Raw genomic sequence first — 21,402 nt, 5'->3', positions numbered from 1 at the left:
TTTTTGCAATAAACTGGAGATTTTTTGAAGTTGACGTGTTTCCATCAGGTGTATTTTGTATTTGCAATTTTTATTTGCGCGATTTGAGGGTTAATGGAAACCCACCCAGTGTTACGAAGCTTGACAAGAACAGTAAAATTTTTATAAAACAGCAGCTCAGAGAGAACTAACAAAACTTATAGACGCAAATCAAGACAGAATGGGTTAAATTGAATAAGTGTTAACTTTAGTGAAAACATGTTTACAGTGTAGTCAGAGCAGTTCTACAATTTACATCTCCCTGTAGACACACAGACACACGCAACAGACGACAGAGGTGATTGTGTGTGCTTGTTGGCAGCATGTTTACTTTGCAGTGGTGACCCGTGTGCCCCCACATGAGTTTTAGATCGCAAGCGATGTTGTGTATATTATATTTTTTTTATATGTATAGAATGAGTTGGACAATGAGTGCAAGCACACAAGTGTGTAAATATCAGAGTTAGCGAGCAGCTCAGTTTGAATTTCCCTGAGGTGTCGACCAAATCATCCATGCCCTGGCACTCAAGGACACTACTCTCCTGAGGGTGTTCATAGGAGCCAGCTGGGACCCAGCACGGGCGCACGCACGCACGCATGCACAGACACACTTCCACCAGTGGGAAGCAGAGTGGAAAGACTGCGTGCTAACACATCATGTTTTCTAGCAGAAGAATGCAAATTCATTACAATTTATTCATACAGTTGCAATATATATATTCAGGTATAATGCCTATAGTATGTCATCATTTTGTATTGTGTATAATAAGAACTAACATTGTGAGATTTAAATATGAATTGAGAATTTGGATAATATAGGTTAACCCTTTACAACCCAAGCAATTGGCTTGACTTCTTTCAATAACACAGGAAGAGGCAATGATAAACTTAACAAGACAATACCCCAAATTCGCAGGAAATTAGTTACAATGACAGTTACAAGAAAATTAGCTAAAATTAGAAAAAAGGAAAGAAAAATTTAAACAAAAGCAATCAAAAAAGTGACCTGAAATTACCAAAAAAGAAATTAGGTAAAAAATAAAAAGAAATAAAGAGAAACAACTTGAAACGCACACACGCACGCACACACGCACGCACGCACGCACGCACGCACGCACGCACGCACACACAAATATAGTTTTCTGGACATTTTCCCTGTTTCTTTTCTTTATAATTTTCTAATCTAATAATTGTATCTCTCCCTCTCTTTTTTGAAACTATTTTTAGGTAATTTTCTTGTCACCTTTTTGTAATTTCTTGCAATTTGTCGGATATCTCTTGCAAAGTTCCTCATTGCCTTTTTAGCCACATTTTCAAAAGAAATCAAATCAATTTGCTCAGGTGCAGCACAAGACAAATGACGTCAATCCAGGTTTCAGAAATAAAATTGTGGGGTTTAAGTGGCTTTAGTTCTTACTACATCCACGCATTCACCTACAAAACAACAGGCTTCACGAGAAACACTTAAAATGCTCGGAGCAGTCCCTTAAGCTGAGCCGGTGCATTAAGTATGCTTAGTGCTCCGCTGCAGCGTCCCAGAGCAGTGACAGGAAGTGTGTCTGGCTTCTATAATGTTATAGAAAACCAAATCCCTATCAGTCCTCCTTCCTCCCAGAGATTAGACTTCCTCTCCATCCATAATGCATTTGTCTTGCCACCCACCTTGGTGTGCATGACCATCAATTAGGCTAAGTGTGATTTATGCCCGGCCCGCTTTTTCTGCGATGAGCTCGAGATTGACGCAGTGCATGCATTACGCTCCTCTCTAGCATCTGTGATCTGACAGTGATGCTCCAAAGCTGCAGCTTGGAAACAGAACAGTGGCTGGCCGGAAACCAAGACCAGCATTATCCATCACTGCTACTTACAAGAAAAAAAAGGGGGCCTGGGCATCCATAAAGGATATGATTTATTTTGTTTCTTTGCTGAATAGGTAATTAATGGTTAAAAAAAAAAAAAAAAAGATGTAAAATTGTATTTAAACAGCAAACTGAATTTTAAGCCTTGTCAAATACGTTGATAACCAACCCACCACAACTGTTGGCAAAATAGCAATGACTGATTGCAATACATTTTCTAAACTCCAGCGATATCTGCATATGTATGCTAAATCTGTAGGCAACAAACAAGATTTTGGTATCAGAAATTTTCTGATTTCCTTTTGTAGTCTGTTTGTGGTCTGAGTAGCATTCACCATTTAGCAGGCTTTGGTTGCATGCAAGTTAGCAGTCCATGTAGAGGGCAAAAGGGGCCGAATTAAAATTTTGCAACCATAGACTGTACATAAAGATTGACAACGCTTCTCCATATTCTCCTGCTGTACGAAAATGAAGCCAAAATATCCTAGATACAGGCACTGTCATCTTGTGCTGGTGATGTCATTAGGAGCCAAAGACAGCCCACACAGCTAATCCAATCGTGAACAGTGCAATTAAACGCAAGCACACCAATTGGCACACCCAGCTGTCAATCATTTCATCAAACTGCACTTTAGAGCATCAAATAACTAAATAAGACTAAACTTATCAGAAAAGCAAACACTTGAACAAACATCAGAATGATAAGAACTACCTAAAATCACACAAACTATATTTGGGAAAAATGTGTTTTCATGTGTACTTTGACATTTTAGTTTGGCCCATGTCTCATCCACTAATATGCAGGGGGTGGGGATTTAGACCTACACGGCAGTCAGCCACGAGGGGGCGATCCATTTTGGTTTCAATTAGTGGGAACTGTCCATAGATTAAAATACCTGAATACAGCATTAGAGGGGGGGCCCTGTTCATTCCTATGAAAGCTGCTGAGAAGCACATGAAGAAAAGAAATGCTCTATTTCCGCATTATGAAAGTACCAGTATCTTCTGCATTATGGGGCCAATACAACATGCACACTAGAGACTTTTGGTGGCCGAGTGCAGCCCAGCATGGCTGAGCAGCTAACTTCTAATTCTACTAATATTTTGTAGTTTGCGGATGTTTCTTTCCAAGTTGCTCTTTGCGTCTTTCCCACGTTTTTGAAAAAAAAAAAAAAAAAAATAAAATAAAACCAATTTGCTCGAGGTTCGGTTTAAATACTTGTGAAGGCAACTGAATATGGCACAAGAAAAGTGATGTCACTCCAGGTTTTAAAGGGTTACATGAACACAGTCAGGGATGTGTCCATTTACTGACACACGCTTTTGCATTACAACATAAAAGATCCAAGAAATGTTCTCTGAGGCCAAACTGTCAGTCAGCGTGTGGCTCTCCAGCACTTAACATAAGCGTCTTCATGTCTATTACTAACCTCGCCATGATCCAGGGTGTGAAGTACAGCGCGTTTTTCTTCAAGTAAGCCTTTCACTCCGGTAGAGTGATGAATGAGCTCAGGTTCTGTCCTTGCCTCTGTGATAAACTACAGTGGCAAGATCTGATGGACTGTATCCACACCCCCTCTGCTCACTTCATAATGCTGATACAGATAGTGGGTCACCCATAAGTAATATAGACAATGTTTTTTCTGTGTGTGGACTTCTGAGGGCTCTTTATTGTGGATTTTTGTTTTAGAAAAAAAAGAACAACATAAATGTAACATAAATGTTTTGTTATTTTTGAGATTAAATAAGCAGAAGTGTGATTTGTGTGTGATATCTAATTACAGAAAATATTCATGCTCATGGACCAAACTTGCTCAAATAGAAATACCACCACATGGTTTTTTATGAAGTCACCGTGATCTTGACCTTTGACCTTCCAACACCAAATTCTAATCAGATTATTGATGAGTTTAAGTGGACGTTTGTGCCAAATTTGAGGAAACTCCCTCAAGGCCATCTTCAGATATTGAAGAATAAGACGGATGCAAGATCACTGTGACCTTGACCTTTGACCACCAAAATCGAATCAGTTCATCCTTGAGTCTACTTGAATGTTTGTGCCAATTTTGAGGAAATTCCCTCAAGGTGTTCTTGAGACATCGCTTGCACAAGAATGAGAAAAATGTAAAGCTCACCTTGACTTTGACCACCTTGAGTCCAAGTGGACATTTATGCTAAATTTGAAGAAAATCCCTCAAGGCATCATTGAGATATCACATTCACAATAATAGGCCTGACGGATGAACTGATGGACAGACAACCCAAAACATAATGCCTCTGGCCTCAGCTATCGCCAGTGCGGATTAAAATAATTATTTGATAATACAGATAAATTGAGTTTAAGGGAATTACTGGAATATGAGGCATCAGCAAGATAAACTGACAAGAGGAGTTTCTGCACAGTTCCTCTGAGACTATTATAACCGTGCTGTGTGCTGGACAGGCCACATGTTTTAGTGCTTAATACACTTCAAAATGCATGGTACACCAAGATGAAAAATGATACTGTAGTACAATATCTCCAAGACGTTTTTAAATACATATTTCTGCGAGTAGATTATCCAGTGAAGCAGTGGAGTAAGAAGTGATATATCCAGTCCCAACTGAGTGGTGAGAGAGATTATCTTTAAGTAAAGGAGATTTATATTCTGACATTGTTTGAGACACAAAGTTCCTCCAAGGGTTTTTTCCCTGGAAAACTTTTCAAGTTATCTCTTGTTAAAAACTTGCGTGGGGAGGTATAAGAGACTGACCTCAGCCGTCCATCCTCTGCTGCAGCGCCTCCAGGGATGATCTTGGTAATGAAGATACCAGGGTCGTCACCGATGTGTGGGTTATCTGTCCCTCCGGCGATGCTGAAGCCCAACCCTGAGTTACCCTGCGGCCATGGAGAGCAGTCAGTGACAACAGGGACAGTACTCGAACTGCATGTTTCACACTGTTCAGTGAGAATGTGTTCAGAATCTTATTACAGCAACTGTCTGAATGCGGATGTAAAAGAGAAAACAGGATTCTTCCTGCTGTTTTTATTTCAATGGACAAACAGACAATTGTTTGTGTCTTTTACATCGAAGCTTATGTTAATGATGATACAAATGTCTGTCAGTGCACAATGCATACATTGCACGTTAACTATGATTTTTTTCTTCCTTTTTTAAAATTACATTTATTGGTGAAATAATATGACAAAAAGGAGCGATATATACAGAAAAACTACTACTTACTTATAATGTCTTTCCTTAAATATTTGCAGTGTCTGACAGCCCTATCAAATTCTGCTCAATGCTTTTACCAACAGGAACTATTTAAATGACAGTTGCAAATACTGTCCCCTTATTATATATACTTAACCTTTCTTAGTAATTTTCCACTCATTTTTAAAATAAATGTTTTCTTTGTTTTTTATATTTTACTATTTCTATGTTCATGTATTGTATTTTTTCTAATTGCATCTTTAATAAACTGTATTTGTATGACTTTAACTGCCAAAAAATACCTTCAATTAACAAATAAATAAAATAAGATAAGATCAAATAAAATAAAATAAAAAGCCTAGGGCACCCCAATGGTGATGCCAGGGGGATCATCCTGCTGGTCCCCCCCACCAGCTCCCTCTGGCGAAAATAACTGGAGGCTGACATTACTGTCTTTAAGAGGCTATCATTATTTTTAAGCACTTTCTTTCAGGTAACTTTTTTTTTTTTTTTCATTCTTTTTAACTTTCTTTTTTTGTTTTTGTTGATTTTTGGGTCATTTCCACTTAAGTTGCTAATTGCAGTTTTTTGGTGTGCCACTCTATGGCAGTGGTATTTCTTCTAACTGACAACAGATAGAGTATGCTATAGAAGTGATAACACCTCAGTCTGCAGTCTTGTTTGTGTATTTATTTTCTGCCTAAACACAAATATATGGATTTATTTTCTTAGTTTCTAAATAACTGATGTCTAGATTTTTAAATCAACTGAGACACTCCACAACTTTTTCCACATCTCATCTAAAAAAAGCTGGATTTTTACTCCCCTTGTGTACAAGTACCACTGGTTGGGAATCATTGACACACAAAATAAATCTTGTGCTTTGACAGCACTGTGCAAACATCTAAAACATCTCGATTCAAACATCCCCACTGCCTTTTAAGTATGAATTCAGTCGAGATTTCTTTTCTGAATGCTGACTTTTATGTCAGTTGGAAAGCATAAGTAACAGTTTCTTTAAAAGTTGACGCATGATTGAACAGTATGGCTCTGTAGTGTCACTGCTCTCAGGATGATTACAGAGTGATCCGCAAAAAATGGCTCTGGCATCCCGCCGTGAGTCCCGATCACAGCCTCTGTCCTGAGTTAACCTGGCTCTTTATTATAATGGTTTACTATGAAATACTGTATTTATAAGGCAGCGGGTCACACCTTGTCTTTCACAGAAGACTTTGTCGGCTCTGCAAATAAAATCCCCTGGATGCCCACTCACAAAATGAAAGTCAAGCTTTGATTACGCTGTGCGCTGATGGGAATAGCAACTTCTCTTGATTACAAAACCCACTGAGTGTCCCCACAGGACCTCGCTGCCTGCAACGCTGAATCGAAAAACACAGCTCAGCTCTCCATGGCGACTACTTGAAAGGACCAGACGCAGACCTGTCTATGCTCAGAGACTACAAAAGATGGTTTCGGCCATCATCCGATGGCTGGTGATAAATATGGAGGTCTGGAGTATGGATGGAGGCTGACTACTGTCTATTAAATCTTATCTCTCTGGAGACACAGTGCTCTCAGTGATGACTGGTTGCTGCGATAACCTTTGCTGTTGGTTTTGGCTTTTTCTCTGCTCCTCATTGTATTGAAGAGGTCAAAACTGCTTCCCCTCTGCGCCTGTTAGCATCCACTTTGCTGATAGTTCCATCTTTTTATGCAACATATGCTTTAGCGCACAAATCATTTTTTAAAGTTGAGAGGAATAAAGTTTTTTCATGCTGTTTGACTTTATATCAAAAATCTGAATGAGTTCATTTTCAAGTCAAATCCCCTTCCACCCAAATCTAAAAGTGGAGGTGTAAATTTGACATTAGAACTATGTATAAGCCATGTTCAATGTAGGCCTCATGATGATTGAAATGCTCAACGTTCTCATCCCAAATCACATATTGGCACATATTGCCACTTTGAAGTGGACTTCGCAAGTCCGATTGAACCGCAAATGGTTCAATCAGCTTGGTGTGTCAGGAACTCTTTCGGCCATTTCATTTTCTCAATCACTGTTCATGCTGTTCTTGGAACAAATGTTATCAAATGTTTTACTGTTTTGATTTAGCGAGGCTACTTTTTGTTATTGTACTAATTATTGTCATTCATAGTTTTATTGTTGTTGGTTTATTTTTTGCAGTTTTCTTGTTTTCTTCTTGTTTTATTCCAAGTAAATAAATGAATAAATGTTCAAGCCTTAAGGACACTACTTCAGTGTTATCACATTGCCGCGGCATGTTCTCATAGATTGTCTGTGGGGGATGTGATATACTCACCCGCTCTAGAGTGATTTCTTCAAACTCATATTCAATTTCTGTGCCGTTAACCTGAGAAAAAGAAAACACATAACCAAGATGTCAAACAATGCTTTAAAATAAAAAACACATGCCAGGGGTGCTAAATATTTGTACTTCAGGAGTATATTCATAAAGGCTGATGTTTAGCTCTCGACTAAGGCTAACTCGACATACTTAAATTGAACAGAGGCTGAAAGGTATTCTTCAGGGCCACTGGTGCTTTCTGTGCTAAACAGGAGTCACCTCAAGGGAAACAATCTAATGCGATGGGTAAAAAACATTTGCTATTTCTGCAGCATTGAGGTTAGCTGCAGAGGACTAAGTCTCATCCTGCGTTTCACTGAGATGATTAATTAACAGTGAGCTCTTCCGTCATTATGCATTCATACAGGAGTGGCACACCAGCGTATGAGATGCTGCATATCATATTCCCAGTTGGGCATCAGATGTTATAATCAGACCTTTATGTGACTGTAGAAGCAAGCCAGACCTGTTCAGTAAAAGAGGCAGATTTTATTTTATAAACAAAGTCCTTAAATGTAATGTTTTCTGGCAGGGAAAAAAAAAAAAAGTCCCTGGCTGCGGCAGATGCTCCTGTCCTCATTTCTTCACAAATCAGAAAAGCATCTTTTAGCTGTTAACATAAGCACCAAATGTGACAATTTTATAATAAAAAAATGCACCATCTCCTGAAGCCCAATGTGTTATTTATTCAGCTTCTGGCTGCACTCCAGTGTTCATGTGTTCTGATGTAAAAAACTGTGAAAAGTGTGAGAGGTGAAGGTCTTCAGAAAGTCTTGTGTCATTTATTCATGAAAAAAACATCAATAATTCAGCAGTGCAACCTAATTTGTTACTAAGATAAGTTACACGATCAAAATGTACTCATACACCACACAACTCAAACTCAGCAGCACAGCAAAGAGAGGAGGAGACGGATTATTTTAATGCGCTCCTACTCAAGTGTTCTGAATGTACTGATCTGACTAATAGGTGCATTAAAAAACAGACAAAAAAATAAATAAATAAATCAAACTCACGTAGGGAACTGACTCCAAAGTGTCTGTGTTGACGATTATCGGGGCGGGGCTGGCCTGTGAGAGAGACAGAGAGAGAAGGGGGAGAAAAGAGGGAGACTTTTAGTGATGGAGACGCCTGGGCCCACCACTGTCCTACTTTCCATAAATGTATCCAGGGGACAAGTGTGTGGATCTCTGTATCATCAACAATTTAACAGACTTCCATTTGCTGAAATACTCCCCGCTCATGCGCAGCACTCTGATACAGTTATCATAGCTCAATGGGTTTAACAAGAGAGAGGGATGAGTGCACGCGTAGTAAATTAGTGTGTGTAGTAAGTTTCTGCAGTGCAGTTATTTAACCCAGTCACCCAAAAAAAAAAGGAAAAAAAATGGCATTGTACGTTTCTGTAAACTAAGAATATATTACATCTCACATTTCACAAATATCAATGTTTCCTACGTCCACTGTATGTTGGAATGTTCGGAATCTTAACAGTGACATCATTTCATCAAAAAAAATGTAAATAGGAAAACAATAAAACAGTGTTAAATTTCCAGTAATATTTTGTAAAGCACTCGACCAAACAAAACTTTTAAAGTTAAAATATGTTAAAACAACGATATTTACATAACTGTAGTTTAAACACAAGAAAACTGTAATACAAAAATACATTGTACAACTCTGATAAAATTACAACGTGGCAGTATTAAAATAAGAACTTTTGTCAGGTAGTTTTTTTTTTTCTTAGAAAAAAAATTGGATTACATTTTTCAAATCCATATGTTAGGCTTTACAGATAAATATGTAACCTATGAATGGATTTTGCAATGGATCTTAAAACATTTGAGTGTTACATTTGAATGTTCCTTAAAACTTGAACTTTTCTAATAATGTTCACCTTAAATAAAATAAACAAAATGTTTTTAGCATAAATATTAGGACACTGACCCCAAAAAAGTCTTTTTTACCTGCCCATAACACCTGTTTGAAGAAAAATGACTATGATTTTCTAATGTGTATATTTTCAGTTTATTTGAGGGTCCTCCTGCCAGATAGTTTTAAGCATCAAACCTCTAATTTCAGCATCAATTATTGCCATTTACCTAATTCTGTCAAAATAAAGTCCTGTTTTTGATGGGGTGTGGGGGGTGCACATTTTAAATATTGAGAGGGTACAATGTCAACACCGTTTCTGGGGTTTGGGTTGAAAAATATGCATTAAAGCGAACACTGTGATTGCAGGATTTATGTTTCATTCACAGCAGCTTGTGTTGAGGTGTGCAGTGAATGACAGGGAAAGATATATTTCCACATTTTAACGACACCGATGGTAAGACTGTCAGAGCCTATTCAACTAACAGCTTTCAGTTCAGCATGTCTTTCCTCTGCACCTGTTACAGCTCTGCAGAACCGCTCTCTAGTCCGTATTGTTTATTGGAAATTTGATCTCCAGGTAATAATATTGCAGTCATAAACTGTGTAGTTTGAGATGAAACCAATGTCACACAGTGAAGGCAAAATGCTTCCTCCTGATGGCCTGTAGAAAATGAGCAGATGGTTAAAGGCAGGGCTCCCATGAGAGGAACTCTGATTTATGGCCACAGCATGAGAGATGTGACCGAACATTTCCAGTTCAGCTTACAGTACATAAACAATGAGCCTGAGGTATGGGACTAGGGCTGCAACAATGAATCGATAAAATTGATCATAATCGTAGTTTTAAAGTAAGGAAACGTAGCGGTATGTTGTAAAAGCTGTCAACATGTAGTTTTTTATATGTTTCATATTTTATTTTGTAGTTATCATTTATAATTTAATATTATTTTGACAGCTCAGGGATGTTCAAGCAACTGCCTGTTTAGGCACTTTTTGCACTGTTGTCGACCAATTAATCGATTATCAATATAATTCTCCTGGGTGAAAGTCTTGTCCTGTTTGACGTATTGCCATGGATGGGATTACATTGGAGTTAGCGGAAAACCTGATGTGTCTCATTAAGACCCTAAAGGGTGTCAATATCATATGCCAAGGGGCGTGACAAGGTGAATTTGACAACCTGGTAATGAGAGTGGGCTGTTGGGACTGACTTCAAAAGCTGATGCTCAAGGATGTATTTGGAACTTCTTTTGAAATGTGTCCTTTGATTTTGTCCCCACAAGATGAATAGAAGTCAAACAAACAAAGACAGAAACAAAAGAAAGGGCTTATCTTCCCTCTGTGAAAAATTAGAATAAAAAAAGAATGTAATGCATATCAAGTAGTATATTATATTGTGTGCAGAACATGAGAGCACCACATAACTGAAGATCTTTGAATCTATAACAATTACTGAATCCCATCACAAATCAAAGGCTGGGGAATTTTACATGTGGCGTCAGGAGCTAAAAGGATTCTCACATTGTTGTAGTTTCTACACATCCAGATTTATACAGCTGCTCGTGTGTAGAGCCACAGTACCTTACACTGTGTGCCTGCTGTGCAGCTGACTGACACGACGTTGTGAAAGACGAGACGGTTTGCTTGGTCATCAGTGCGCTGACAGCACATGTCATCAGCAAGAGACTCAGCCTGTCCACTCGTGTCTCCGTCACAGCTATCATACCACTACAGATGACTGGTTCCATGACCCGACTATACTCCAGGACCGGCTCGGTCTCTATATCACTTGCAGATTATTATTTTGGTGAATAAAATGGAATTAATGCAAGGGATTAAGATTTTAAGATTTGATTCAGCATCATGCTTAATCCATGTGAATACTTATTTTATGCCCAGAATGCAGTTTATCATTTTTTTCTTGTGCTTGAGAATGTGCGCATATTGAGACACATACACAAAGCCGCTCTGTTGTAAACCATGTAGGAATGATTAATATTAGTAGTTCCTGAAGACATGCAATTATGTTTTTATTTAAAAGAAAAAAGGTTATAAATTCTCAGTATACTTATGCCATTAAAGGTCCAGTGTGTAGGATTTAGGGAAATCTAGTGGTGAGGGCGCACACTGCAACCAACTGAAACTTCTTCCATGTACCAAGCAAAATGCGAAGGGCCATGTCTAAAACAAGTGATTGATCTGTTTTGTGCTACTGGAGGACCAGCAAGCCTCTAAAGAAGGATGGGACTCTGTGTTGTTAGTTGAATTATCTTGTTTTTACTGATGAGTTTATTGAATATATGGCCTTTTTATATATTGTTAGGACAAATATTTTATGTTTGTATCAATAGAATAATTAACTAACTAGGAACAACATGGCAGACTTCCTGGTCCTGCTCGATATGTAGATATGAGCGGCAAATTCAAAGGCAACAAAACCAAAACCAGGTGGGTTTCAGGTGATCATATACTCACGAAAATATAGTTAGGGATATCATATTCCATTTCTGCTGAAAAAAATCCTAAATACTGGACCTTTGATGCTTATATTTCTCCATTGCTGCGAACCTGTCAGTCTTAAAATGATATTTAATTGTAATTAATCTGAATTAATAAATAACTGTTGAGTTTATATAAAATGTATTAAAATTGATTTGACTAAGTCATACTCATATATTTATGGTATGCTCAAACTATAAAAAAATGCATGAGCAAAAACAAATTCAAACTAATCTGTTATCTATAAAATGCATTTTTTCAGCTTTTCTTAATTTGTGTGCTAAGTGCTCTTATGTGTGACGTGCAGGTGAAAGTGTTTCTGATTTTTGAGGAATATTTTTATTTAGGAAGGATGTCTGCTTAGGGACTATGGGCGGCAGACACATGGCTCTCCTCCAGTAAGGTTCCTTTTATGGATCGTATTTATTTTGGTTTATGAATGTTCTGTTTTTTATTTTTCCTGCCCTTTATGCACCTTCGGCAAAATGACTTTTCTCAATTTGAAAATACAGTTTCATTCTACTTTATTTAAAATAAGAGAAGAACTGATTAGTTATTTTTGCCTTCAATAATAATCCAAGGATGCATACGCTGGACGTGCTTTGACTAACAGCAGATTTGTGAGAAGCCCCTTAATAAACAGCTCCTACAATAAAAAAAATACAGACAAAACCAATAATTACAACAAAAAGTTACTCTGACAGAGACATTACCAATGTCTTTGGTAAGAATAATACACACACAAGTTAAATTACTACAAATTATCATCATTTTCAAGCACATGAATAATGCAGTAAGCCCATCACTAAAAAACGTGTATCAACAGGTTTTCATGCTTGGTCTGATGTTCAAGTGTGCTCAAATCAATGTATCAGTAATTCTGCAGGCTAGTGAAGACAATTTAGTTTCAAATAAGAGTGAATATTTGACACAAAGTATCCCCTTTCAGTGGACATGACAGAAGACAGAACAAACTCTCTAAATGTCCCTCTGTCATTATTTTTTTGCTTTGCTAAAGGTCTGCTATCACCACAGTTAATGTTCTGGCCTACTCTCTAATCCATGAACACAACAAAAACATAATTTTAAGATTAAAACAGAAAATCCCATTAATGAATTATAGCCGTCTTATTTCTGACCAGCAGAGCAAATTTAAGACATTTTGTGTCCTATAAAAAGCATTACATTAAGCATTCAGTTCATATTTAATTGGGTTACTGTATTTAACTTCAACAATCAATTATAGAGTCTAATTGTCACAGTGTCCACAGTTTGTGTGTTTGGGACACTAACGCAGCATCTCCGAGCTTAATCCTGAAGCATTGACATGCATGAGAATTATCAGATTTCTCTGACTCACTCAAAAAGAGAGTCTGAATTGTGTGCAACATCTCTGAGATAAACAGCGACACGGACTGTGACTGACTCAGTGAATTTGACACAAAGGAAGATTACAGTTGGCCGGCAGTGCAGGACAGCACAGCCAGGAAGTGATTGAAGGAAAATGGTGTTTTGTGAGAGTAATGATGAGAGGGATTAAGACGCATCTGCTTGCCGTGCACGGACACTAATCGTATAAATGAATTCCCAGCCGCTTTTTTTTTTAGGAGAGAGCAAGAGAGGGCGGACAGCACGTTGAGAATTAACTCAACTCCAAGTCATCATTTTACTATCATTTACTGCCAAAATTAACAATACTCTCAAAGAGTGTAGGTTTCATTTCAACATTCAAAAAACAATTGGTGGGGACACCAAAACTCGTGTCCCCACCAATTGTTTTTTTATGAACCAATTTATGGTGCAAATGTCTTTTTCATGTAAAGAAAAACAACAACAAAAAAATCAGACGCCATAGTGACAATCAAACATATAATAGAATACACAAAATTCTCATCTGCAGTTGTCACACATTGCTGCTCTGCATTGGACTTTCACATCTACATATTACACTCTAGGTATCCTTCTGCATTTGCTATTTATGTTCCAGGATGCTGCTACCTCGATGTCAAGGCAAGCACTTGGTGGGATGACACTGCACGTGGTTATGTTTAGGCATCAACAGCAAATGGAAACAAACGTCAGGACGTCAACAAACGCAGGCACAGATGGTTAGGATTAGGCAAAAGAGGCACATGGTAAGGTGTAGAAAAAAAACATTACATTCAGACAGGAAGTGATCACCGGACTCCTGCATGAAAGTCCGAGGGTTGTTGGACCCATCCCTAAATAGGCACTCTGCACTTCTTATATTACATTGTTACCAACAAAGTTTCAACATGAAACCATCTCGCGGTGTTCTCAAATGAAGCTGCCTGTCCACATATCATGTAGATGCAGCATGTGCCTTACAGCTGTCCGCCAGTGTATTTAACACCATGACCAGCTCTATCCAGCCGCGTCCTCAGCTAAGGCCAGTGACTTTTGGCTTCAGGATCTTAGATTGGTATCAGTGCAAAAGTGGGGGTATTTGACAACTTCGGAGCAGCGTACCCCACAATCTTTGTTGTCTGAGGAGTCAAGAAAAATGTTATACATTTTAAGAAAACTTCATGTTATAAAAATTGTCTTTTTGAATGAGGCAAAGTTTGAGTGTCTGTGTGCTGCTCTTCATCAGAAGCTTAATACTGAATACCTCTTTTTAAGATTATTTTGTGGGGGTTTTCCCTTTATTTGATAGGACACATAGCGTGAAAGGAGGAGAGCGGGGGGATGATATGCAGCAAAGGGCAGTGGGTGGAATCAAACCCGTGGCTGCTGCAGCAAGGACAAAGCCTTTTGTACATAGGTCACCCACTCTACCAGGTGAGCTAATAGGCGCCCCGAAAGCACAATTGATCAGGTATTATGTAAAACCATCCCGTATTGAAAAATTAAATGCATTGTCCTAACTAAATCAATACACGATTTTTACTGTCCAAGTACGCTCAAATATATAGAGGCCATTCTGTCCTTCCAACATATTGGTAGTGACATGTAGCATCCATATGCAAACCTATACCCTTGATCACATACATTGATTTATAGACATGCACTACCTCTTAGTGTTGAAGGTGGTGTCCAAAAAGGACACGTACTGTCCTCCTTAGATAGAAAGAGTCACTTGCAGCAGACAGACGCAGAACAAGAAACAAAGAGTCTCTCGTACAGCAAATCTTTCTCTATTATGCCGGAGAGCAGGAAGCTCAAATAATCTGATTGTAGGTCAGAAGGATTTGTCATTAATCTTAGTCCTGTCACTGGATGCATTCTGTTGACCTCTGCCTGTCAGTTCGCCAGCAGTCGTGCAGGTCAACAGTGTGGAAAGGCATGCCAGCATTGTGCCAGGGTAATATTCTACAGCATAGTTCCTTAAAAAATTTAAAAAAAAAAATAAAAATAAATAAATAAAATCCTGGTCATTTAATGTTTGAAGACAAACAAAAAAAAAAGGCTAAAATACATAGTTACTTAAAGGCTTCATACAGTTTCACTTCTGTGCACTCTTATGCCCCCACAGTAGCCAATATCAGCTAACATGAATGCCACTGTGAATCCACATGTATGCACACACAGACCCCCGAGAGCTAATGGCCACTCAACTGTGCACTTAAAAGGCACGCTTAACTGCACTTAGGCTCATTTCTCTTCTCGTTCATGCTTCCTATCATCGCCACGTGATCGACTGCCTCCAACAACACATTAAGCCAGCCGCGTGGCAACACCGTGCATGATATTTTAAGAAGCTTTCATGGAGCTATAAACTATACCAGTAATAATATTATTGTGCAATAATATTATAAGAATTCTGCCTGCAAAGAAAAAATAACAACATGCACAGTTCAAAGCTGCAGACTGAGTAAAATCTGAATGCAAATGGTTTTGATAATCGGGGCAGCTCTCCGATGGTTTCAGGCCAGACGTTCTTCTACATGGCTAACTTCTCATGAATATCATCCAGTAAACACTCAGCTCAAACATGTGGACTCATTTCTGTTCCAACCCATTGAGTACCAGCCGCTGAAATGTGTTGTATTTAGTCACCTTGTAAACGTTTCACTCTGATATTGTGCTGTAAAAAACACAACAAAGCTCTAACTGGATGATGAGGAAGGTGTAAAACTCTCATCAAGCGGCAGAAAGCAGCAATGCACTATCACATACTTGAGATGTTACAGTGTTTTTTCAGTCGAGTCTTGCGCTCTTGTCGAGGTTCAATAATTCAGCAGTAACTCTATGTATAGTGGCTCATGAAAACAGGGGAGTGTATCAATAATTCACCGCCATCTCATGTAAAAATAGTCCACAACACAATGTGAGATGTGCATCCTTTAGAGTAAGACGAAGAGACAGATGAGCTCAGCTCAAGGAACTTGAAATGTGACTCAGTTCAAAGTGGAAGGTCATTTCTCCAAATTTCTGTCCAGTAAAGATAATATTGATGGCTTCCTCAGGGTGTAATTGGCAATATTCAATCATCATTTATGTCTTCATTTGTAGCAAAGGAAAGTAATAATGAACGACAAGTGATTTTGGTGTTTGAGACAGACATTAACAAGGTTAATGAGACCTGGTTAAATTCAGTCAAAAGTGATTCTGACATTAAAGACAGGGTTTAGATTTTTTAAATTTTCCCTTTTTTATACGGGGTACTTACCCATAATCAGTATTTGACATACAGCAGATGTCAGTCGGCATGTGCCTACTTTAAAGAGGGAGCTCGTAGTTCAACACAAAGGCTGAGCAATATACTGCTGTAGATGGGAGCCATCAAAAAAAAAAACAAAACAAAAAAAACAGTCCCGACCAAAAAAATATCAATATTAGTTGAAGTGGATGCTATGTTTACTTGTACGCTATACTTGTATAGCACTTTTCTAGTCTTATTGACCACTCAGAGCACTTTCACACTACATTGTCACATTCACTCATTCACACACACATTCACACACTGGTGGCCGAGGGTACCGTACAAGGTATCACCTGCTACTCAGTAACCATTCACACACACTCACACTCCGATGACATGGCATTGGGAGCAATTTGGGTCCAGTATCTTGCCGAAGGATACTTCGACATGCTGCCTGGAGGAGCGGGGATCAAACCACTGACCTTCTGATTAGACAACCCGCTCTACCTCTGAGCCACATATGTTTCAGTCCCCACCCTGTTTCTCCACAATATAGGTGCACCAACTGACATCAACTGTTTGTGATATACTGTCTATGAGTAAGTACCCCATACAACCCCACTTTTGTGAAATTTGAACTTTATCTTTAAACTTTCAAATGTGCCATTTCCATTAAAAATATGCCTTTACAATTTACAACAACAGGCAGTCCATCTCCTCCTCTCTGCATAAAGTCCCTGTGTTCCAGCCTAAAGTCATCGTCCAGCTCCCCACATTTCAGAGGCAGTGCAATAACTACAGAACAGGTAACGCCCCCCCACCCCACCTCCTCTTTGCAATCTCTCTGCCATCCCTCTCCCTCAGCTCCATGATGGATGGCCTCCCATTTCATCCCACTGGCCTTGCCTCAGGTAATTTGGCTCGTGCTATGGTTGCAAAAACACTACACACATCACATCCCAGCAATTAAACCCGCAATCATGATTCGCTTTTGCACATCAGCTTTGTATATGTGTAATTCCTAAAGGATAACACTAGCTGATCAGTCATTAACGCTACGATTTCATCTCATCTGAAAATACAGCTCCATGTTGCTCTGTGCATAACTGATGTTTTACAGCTTTGAGACATTTTTACACAGTTACAGCCAATGTGTCATTACAGAAAGTTCCTGAAAGGTAATTAAGAGTAAAACAGTGTCCTCCATACACTCACATAAAATATTAACAGTTATGTCAATAATAAGGAAAATCCTGCTCTTTGGGTCTTAGACCCAGACATCCACACAGTTATTATAGCAATGGACACTGTGTCGTCATGGCTGCCATGAGAGCTGGCGCTTTTCTCTTGATTTTGAATTTGCTGCTGTTTATGCTACCTGGAGCTACTTCAAATAAAACTGCATGGGCCCATATTATTCTGAAAATCACAGTTCGATCTTTATCAGGCACCCAAAAAGGTAAAGGGAAAATTTTACTGTAAACTGAACTGTAAAATGTCCTGCTCTCTATATTGCTTAGTAATGATACCTTATTAAATAAAACAAACAAAAAAACCATAGAAGAGATCCTTTGTTTATAAAAAACAAACCCAAAACATATCCATCAAGAATAACCTTAGAAAAAAAAAACTGTTGAAGGTGGGCCGTAATGTTAACTTATGAATTCTTCTTTTAATCATTTCCTAAACTGCATAAATAAACTACAAAGTAGTGGCTGTAGATGCCTAAAATTGCAACTGGAGAAGATCCAGTAAGGCTATTATTTAATTTACTTAGCAACAAGGCTATTTGACAGTTTGTGTTGTCCAATAACAAATATTCAGTACAAACAATATTACAATAAATATACAATACATACAACAAGCCTTAGAAAATACTGACGCAGATGGATGTGCTATTATACTGCTTAATTAATAACAGCTCACAAATTAAATTTGGTGATTACCTTCTTGATTCCACCTTTTTAGTACCATGGAGAAAAGATAAAAATCTGGAGGAGTGCATATATGGAGTGGGAGGGAGTTCTGTTCAACTTTTGTGGACCTTGTAGGGACGACACAGATGTGAATATTTTTATAAACTCGCTCTTTATGACAGAAAAACATGTAAAATTTTGAGGCTAAAGAGATACATTAGAGTGGTGCTACTGTTTTTTGTCTAAACTGTGTAGAGATTTTCTATAGATGGAGTAGAGGGGCTTAAGGGTGGCTGCAATAGACTAGGTGAGAGAATATCATGGAGTGTAGAAATTTTGAAGGAAAGTTAATGCTGAAGGTGTCTAAAGTTTGCAATGCTAATTTTTAAAAATGCAATCACTCGTCAATCTGCAAAAGGGCATAGCCAAACAGAAATGTGTGAAAGATCCTTGCCACTGACGACCCACTAAGCATTTCATTTAATGTCTGTTGGCAAAACATCCAAAAATAGTGCCTCGATTTCTACCCACATTACTGAAGAATCTTCCATCTCTGTCTTCTCAACAAATAATTCCGCTCTGGCAATCAGATGCAAATTACCAGCTTGGTTCATTATTCTGATTTCTGATCAGATGCACACATGACAGAGGCAGTCGACTTTGAAATCAATCAGTGCTACCAAATTTCCCAGATTATTCCCATATTTGGAGACCACTGGGTGTATGCATAATAACCATCTGTGTGCTTTGATTTTTTGATTTTATATTGCAGGTTTTGTAACTGGTGCATCCCTGATCCAGTCTCTGACCTCTTTCAAACACTAACACATGCTGCTAACTGGAATTCCTAACCACATTTTAAATTGCTGTCCATGTTGTTTCCTTTGAAAACACAAGTTTTTAGTTACATTTAAGTCTTGTGTCATGGGGTTATTTCTTTGTCCAAATCCTTGACATTCGCTGACTAAACAATGTGAAACAGTCAGCTCAAAATAAGATGCACAATTTAAGGTGTCTTCCACTAAATGTTAGTCCAGTCACAGAAAACTGAGGTGGAAGCTCTCTAATCTGTCACTGATACATTGCTTTAAGTCACCACTTTTGAGGAACAACACAACAGTGCCACACACTACAACTCTCACAACTGATCCCTGGATGGAATTTGACATTGAGCAACAGAAACCTAGCTTCAATGCTAAAGAAAGACAAAATACGAGACCGTCATTGAGGTTATCAAGTCAACAAAACAAGCCTGAACAGGAACGTCTGGCATCTTCCCTCAAACTACTGATCTCATTTCTCCTCTGTGATTACACTCAGGTTTGAAACCTCAAATTAAAATCTGACACTATGTGTAAATCACGTTTATATAACTGCCATGAAAGGAAAACCCCCCATAAACTGTAGTTTCTGACAGTCCATTATATTGCAACAATATAAGTCAAAACTGCCATTGACAAAGTGATGGATTAGTCCAACATTTGTTTAATTCAATAAAAAGTGCCGCTACAAAAATCTCCCATGACATAATTTACCTTCACTTAACCCTTTGAGAACTGAGCAACATTAAATGTAATCGGGACAGTGCACAATAAAATATTAACCTCATAAAACAACCAGGAGAGATGCACTGTACCAGAATTTAGCAAAATTGCTTTTTTTCCACTCAGGTAGGTGGAACAAAAAAAATAATGACAGACTTTGATGTGAATAAGTACAAGAAGTGCATGTACAAAACACCAGGTCATAACATTTTACAAACATTATCATCCCCATACGCCATTCTAGCTAATTATGATAAATCACATATTTGTGTAAAACTGCAACAATAAAATTATAATTTAAGGAGATAGAAAAGATAAAAAAAATATTAGCAAAACATAATAACTTAATAATTAGAAAAAAAGAAAGCAAATAAAAGTTAAAAAAGTAAACAAACAAAAAGGAAATGACCTAAAAAAAGTGCTTGAAAATGTAAAATAATTGTGTAAAATTAAATATATATAATTAGGATAATAATAAATGTATTTTTTTGACATTTTTCCTAGCTTCTTTAAAACTCATTTACAAAATCTACTAATTTCTTGCAATTTGCAGAACAGTTGTCTGCCAAGTTACTCACTGCCTTTTCCCCATGTTTTTAAAAGAAAGCAAACCACTTTGCTCAGATTTTGAAGGTTTAACTACTTATAAAGGTCTGGACATAGCATAAGAAAAGTGATGTCAATCCAGGTTAAACTACGAAAGTCATGAGCAGAGTCCTAATGTGTCTCTAATGGACACATGCTGATAAAAGCTTTAATAGCAGCACACTTTTACCTGATAGGGCTCCTGCCAGCTCTGGACACAACCACACTCAGGGGGCCACAGGTCACAACTCCCCCCTTTGGCTCTTACTGCTGCCAAGCGGCTGGGGCTCCTGGAGGACATGCTGTCCAAATGCCAGGCCGCCATCCGGCCCCCCCTGCGGGGTAAGGTGGCACCGCCAGGGACAGATCCGTAATGGTAGCGCTGGCATGGGTGCTGATGGTGGTGACTGTTGGGGTGCTGATGATGCAAGCTGAAGGAGCACGGCACCTCCCCACAGTCCCCCCTTCCATCCAGGTCCGCAAAGCAACTCTGCTGTTTGCTCAGGTAAGCAGTCATGCTGCCGCCACGCAACACCAACCTCAGCTCACTTTAACACTTTGTCTTCTTTTTGTTCCTCTTCTGTAGCTTCACTGCTCCAAGTCATCAAACACTAGACACGCTCCTGCCTGATGTACGAGTCGCTCGCTCCGGCAAAATGAATGATGAATGAAGAGACTGGCTGGCTGCTGTAGCTGCACAGGCTACATAGGGTGTGTGTGTGTGTGTGTGTGTGTGTGTGTGTGTGTGTGTGTGACAATGTGTGTGTCAGAGCTTCTGGAGTGGAAGAACGATAAATGAGAGAGAGGGAGAAAGGGGAGGGAGGATAAGGGAAGAGAGAGACAGAGAGAGATACTCGATGAAAGTGAAATGGAGTGAGAGGGAGGGGGGAGAGCTGAAGGAGGGCAGAATGGGGTGAAAGAGGAGGGAGGAAGAGGGAGA

At 38.7% G+C, this 21,402-nt stretch overlaps 1 protein-coding gene across 1 annotated transcript in view; it reads right to left on the bottom strand.

The window, feature by feature from the left end:
* Positions 1-21,402, bottom strand: part of dlg2 (discs, large homolog 2 (Drosophila)) — a 229,408-nt gene that overhangs the window by 53,655 nt on the left and 154,351 nt on the right. Inside the window, 3 exon segments of the mRNA XM_042498711.1 lie at positions 4,631-4,755; positions 7,393-7,443; positions 8,454-8,507. Of these exon segments, the coding sequence (XP_042354645.1) occupies positions 4,631-4,755; positions 7,393-7,443; positions 8,454-8,507 (230 nt within the window).

This window comes from Plectropomus leopardus, chromosome 13, assembly GCF_008729295.1.
Source record: "Plectropomus leopardus isolate mb chromosome 13, YSFRI_Pleo_2.0, whole genome shotgun sequence".
NCBI classification, from domain to species: Eukaryota; Metazoa; Chordata; class Actinopteri; order Perciformes; family Serranidae; genus Plectropomus; species Plectropomus leopardus.
This window is presented reverse-complemented; position numbering and strand designations above follow the sequence as displayed.